At 46.8% G+C, this 5,000-nt stretch overlaps 1 protein-coding gene across 1 annotated transcript in view; it reads right to left on the minus strand.

Annotated features, from left to right (window-relative positions):
- Positions 1-5,000, minus strand: part of LOC135098480 (RB1-inducible coiled-coil protein 1-like) — a 34,119-nt gene that overhangs the window by 23,852 nt on the left and 5,267 nt on the right. Inside the window, exons 6-13 of the mRNA XM_064000879.1 lie at positions 4,570-4,717; positions 4,082-4,208; positions 3,359-3,600; positions 3,158-3,252; positions 2,125-2,295; positions 1,100-1,213; positions 708-778; positions 188-374 (exon numbers count right to left, since the gene is read on the minus strand). Coding sequence (XP_063856949.1) covers positions 188-374; positions 708-778; positions 1,100-1,213; positions 2,125-2,295; positions 3,158-3,252; positions 3,359-3,600; positions 4,082-4,208; positions 4,570-4,717 — 1,155 coding nt within the window. The remainder of the gene's footprint in view (positions 1-187; positions 375-707; positions 779-1,099; positions 1,214-2,124; positions 2,296-3,157; positions 3,253-3,358; positions 3,601-4,081; positions 4,209-4,569; positions 4,718-5,000) is intronic.

The following is a 5,000-nucleotide window of genomic DNA, read 5'->3' on the forward strand; positions in this document are numbered from 1 at the left end:
AAAATAGTGCTTTTGTTAGATAGTCTGCCACCACAGCCAATAATTCTTCTCTCCACCACCCTCTCTCTCCTTTCCTCCAATATTTCCCTCCACAAGATACCTCCATGCTTCTCCTTCCTTGCACACCTTCCCCAGTCATCCCTCCACCTTCCCTCCAATCCTCACCCTCCTCTGACCCTTAGTTCACCTGCAGGAAGGCCCTGGAGAAGGCGTGCCGGCGAGCCACCTCCGTGACGGCTGCGGCATAGACCCTCGGGGCGCGGTGAATCTGCTCCACCACCTGCAGGAGTCCAGCCAGGCGCCGCACACTCTCTTGGTGCATGGAGACGCGCGTGTCAGCCTCGTACAGGCGCCTCTCTATATACATTATCCACCTATGGGGTCAGGATCGGTTAAGAGAGACAGGCAGGGAGGCAGGGAGGCAGGGAGGCAGGGGGGAGGAAGAGACAAAGGGGGTGGGAGTTGAAAAGGGAAAATTTTGTAATGGAGGGAGAGAAGAAAGAGGAACAAGTGACAACACAGCTCAAAGTGAATAATGAAAAGAGAAGGACAATGATGATAACAAGAAAATAAGGAAGGAAGGAGAGAAACTGAGAAAGAAAATAAACAAACAAACAAATATCATTACCAAAAAAGGAACAGCTGATTCTCCTCCTCCTCCTCCTCCTCCTCCTCCTCCTCCTCCTCCTGTTGCTGTGAATACTTACTTCAATCTAACGTGCAAATTCTCCGACAGCTCTTCCTTTGCCTTGATGCATCTCCTTTTGATGTCTTGCAGCTGAGAGAGAGAGAGAGAGAGAGAGAGAGAGAGAGAGAGAGAGAGAGAGAGAGAGAGAGAGAGAGAGAGAGAGAGAGAGAGAGAGAGAGAGAGAGAGAGAGAGAGAGAGAGAGAGAGAGAGAGAGAGAGAGAGAGAGAGAGAGAGAGAGAGAGAGAGAGAGAGAGAGAGAGAGAGAGAGAGAGAGAGAGAGAGAGTTAGTAACACCTCCAGTAAGAATTTCATAGTATTTTTTGATTATTTTTATTATGTTCCTATATTACTACTACTATTACTACTACTACTACTATTACACACACACACACACACACACACACACACACCTTTTGATGGTTTTTCAACATGTGCATCAAATTCTTGCGGTGTGAAGTGCAGAGGTCAGGGAATATAGATGGGTCATTCACCTTCCCTGCCCTGTCCTGGTTCTTCAGCAGAGCCTGCCAGAGAGAGCACAGGTCAAAGAAGCACTATTTTCACTATGAACCAAGAGACACAGGATAGTCAGAATTGGAGGGAAGGTGGAAGGAACATGGAGGAAGGTCTGTGAGGAAGGAGAAGTGTGGAGGTAATTCATGGAGAGAGATATGGAGGAAAGAATAGAGGGTGGTGGAGGGGAAAATGGCTGGCGGTGATGTCAGACTATCTAACAAAAGCACTATTTTAACTATGAAGCAAGACTCGCAGGATAGTCAGGATTGGAGAGAAGGTGGAAGAAACATGGAGGAAGGTCTGTGAGGAAGGAGAAGTGTGGAGGTAACTCATGGAGGGAGATATGGAGGAAAGAATAGACGGTGGTGGAGGGGAAAATGGCTGGCGGTGATGTCAGACTATCCAACAAAAGCACTATTTTAACTATGAAGCAAGACTCGCAGGATAGTCAAGATTGGAGAGAAAGTGGAGGGAACATGGAGGAAGGTCTGTGAGGAAGGAGAAGTGTGGAGGTAACTCATGGAGGGAGATATGGAGGAAAGAATAGAGGGTGGTGGAGGGGAAAATGGCTGGCGGTGATGTCAGACTATGTAACAAAAGCACTATTTTAACTATGAAGCAAGACTCGCAGGATAGTCAGGATTGGAGAGAAAGTGGAGGGAACATGGAGGAAGGTCTGTGAGGAAGGAGAAGTGTGGAGGTAACTCATGGAGGGAGATATGGAGGAAAGAATAGAGGGTGGTGGAGGGGAAAATGACTGGCGGTGATGTCAGACTATCTAACAAAAGCACTATTTTAACTATGAAGCAAGACTCGCAGGATAGTCAGGATTGGAGAGAAGGTGGAGGGAACATGGAGGAAGGTCTGTGAGGAAGGAGAAGTGTGGAGGTAACTTGTGGAGGGAGATATGAAGGAGTACCTGTGAGAAATTGCTCTGCTCCTGCACCACGTAGGCAGCATCATGCATGAGCTGCTCTAGGCCGCACAAACGCTCACCAAGCCCCTTCACCTCCTTCATCTGTGGCCGGTCTGCCTCTCGAAGCACAGCGCTGACCTCTTGCCCCACTTGTTCCAGCAGCCCCTCACTGATCTGTGTGGCAGCAGCAGTACTGGTGCTGAGTGTGTGTGTGTGTGTGTGTGTGTGTGTGTGTGTGTGTGTGTGTGTGTGTGTGTGTGTGTGTGTGTGTGTGTGTGTGTGTGTGTGTGTGTGTGTGTGTGTGTGTGTGTGTGTGTCTCTAGTTGAAGTGATGTGGGTTTTCAAGGGTGTTTTTACAGTTGCAGTGACAGATTAACAACATTTCTGCATTACTGACAGGAGAAACACTCTTTTAAAAGGCTGTAGTTGAAGTGACACGAGTTTTCAAGTGTGTTTTTACAATTGCAGTGACAGATTAACAACATTTCTGCATTACTGACAGGAGAAACACTTTTAAAGGCTGTAGTTGAAGTGATGTGGGTTTTCAAGTGTGTTTTTACAATTGCAGTGACAGATTAACAACATTTCTTCATTACTGACAAGATACACTCTTTTAAAAGGCTGTAGTTGAAGTGATGTGGGTTTTCAAAGGTGTTTTTACGGTTCCAGTGACAGATTAACAACATTTCTGCATTACTGACAGGAGAAACACTTTTAAAGGCTGTAGTTGAAGTGACGTGGGTTTTCAAAGGTGTTTTTACGGTTCCAGAGACAGATTAACAACATTTGTGCATTAGTGACAGGAGAAACACTCTTGAGAACCAGGCTGAGTGTCCCTTTGGCCTTGGAAACATGCAATATTCTAACACAGGGGGAGGGGGAGCCACACTAATGTGACAACACTCAACTTGTTAAACAACGCAAGATTACAAACTTGACTCAATCCTGCGGGAACGGAATTACGCAGCAAGAATTAGGTGTGAATACCTGACACACATACATACACACACACACACACACACACACACACACACACCTGGGCCAGTCCCCTGCAGCAGAGTTGGGCAATCTGTCTGACGTCACTTTGGCTGTCCTTGGCGCTGATCCAGTCCAGCAGCGACACTTGCCTCACTGACAGACACACACACAGAGAGAGAGAGTGAGAGAGATATATCAACAATTATTCTTATTTACAACAACAACAACAACAACAACAACAACAATAACAACAACTTACTTTCTCTTTTTCCTCCTTCTCCTCCTCCTCCTTCTCCTCCTCTTTTCTCCTCCTCCTGCTCTTCCTCCTCTTCCTCCTCCTCCTTCTCCTCCTCTTCCTTCTCTTCCTCCTCCTCTTTCTTCTGTGCTGTGCTTGTCCTCCTCTTCTTCCCAGCTTCTTCCTCTTCCTCTTCCTCTTGTGTCTTCCCCAAGAGTTCAGGGAAGACTGGAATCCTTGCCAGTAGCTTCAGGTCCTCTTCAAAACTGTAAGTAGTAGTAGTAGTAGTAGTAGTAGTAGTAGTAGTAGTAGTAGTAGTAGTAGTAGTAGTAGTAGTAGTAGTAGTAGTAGTAGTAGTAGTAGTGTTGACAGACGGACACACATACACACGCTCCACCCAATCTTTCCTCTCTTTCCTCCTCCTCCTTTCTTCCTCCTCTCTCCTCTCTTCCTCCTCCTCCTCTCTTCCTCCTCCTCCTCTCTCCTCCTCCTCCTCTCTCCTCCTCCTCCTTCTCTCCCTACCGGTAAGTTGGCAGGAAGAGTGGAGCATCACACAAAACTGTAGGAGAGACTTGTAGATGATAGAAATATAAGCAAGACCTTCTCTCCACCTCCCTCTCTTCTCTCCTTCATATCTCCCTCCAACAGTTACCTCCACGCTTCTCCTCCCTCACAGACCTTCCTCCATGTTCCCTCCACCTTTCCTCCAACCCTGACACACACACACACACACACACACAAACTCACGACTGAAGCAGGGCGACCTTCTCCTCCCGGCCACTGAGATACTCCACAAAATTTTGCTGGAATGCGTCATGTCTTGCTCTGAAGGCTGCCACAATGTCCTCCAAGTTGGCCACCACTGCTGCCCAGCCTGCAGTAGTAGTAGTAGTAGTAGTAGTAGTAGTAGTAGTAGTAGTAGTAGTAGTAGTAGTAGTAGTAGTAGTAGTAGTAGTAGTAGTAGTAGTAGTGGTAGTAGTGGACAGAGGAAAGAAAGAGGAAGAGAAGGAAAGAGACAAATTCATAACAATTATTTCTTCTTCTTTGTTCCCTCTTCTCTTCTTTATCTTTTTCTCTTTCTTCCTCTTCTACTTTCCCTTGTGACCTTCAGAACCCCCTGTGACCTTCAGAACCCATGACCTTCATTTTGACACACTCACAACATTCAAATTTGAAAAACCTAACTTAACCTAACTTAACATAACCTAACCTAATCTGACCTAACCCGACCTGACCTTGTTGCTGCAGATGCTGGTCGTGAACAAGTTGGCGGCAAGTTCTGGTGACCTCACTAGCGTGCTCGTAAAACTGCTGTGCTAACTGTGTCCGCGCCACCACAGTGTTGTAAGTGGCTGGCATGTTGAGACACCCCTCCACCTGTGCCTGCAACAGTAGTAGTAGTAGTAGTAGTGGTAGTAGTAGTAGTAGTAGTAATTGAATAAAATAAAGCTGAATAAACAAACAAACAAACAAACAAACACACAAACACACACACACAATAAAATAACAGAATATCAAGGAGTAAAAGTTGTATTTGGCAGTGGTCAGATGTGAGGTCAGCCAGGAAGGTGAGAGGTCAGTGGGGAGGGCTGCAGCCTGGGGTGGTACAGCCAGCACTGGGAGAGTGACCACAAGGATGAGGGAGGGGAGGTCAAGAGGGGCATGG

This window comes from Scylla paramamosain, unplaced genomic scaffold, assembly GCF_035594125.1.
Source record: "Scylla paramamosain isolate STU-SP2022 unplaced genomic scaffold, ASM3559412v1 Contig66, whole genome shotgun sequence".
In the NCBI taxonomy this organism is placed as follows: Eukaryota; Metazoa; Arthropoda; class Malacostraca; order Decapoda; family Portunidae; genus Scylla; species Scylla paramamosain.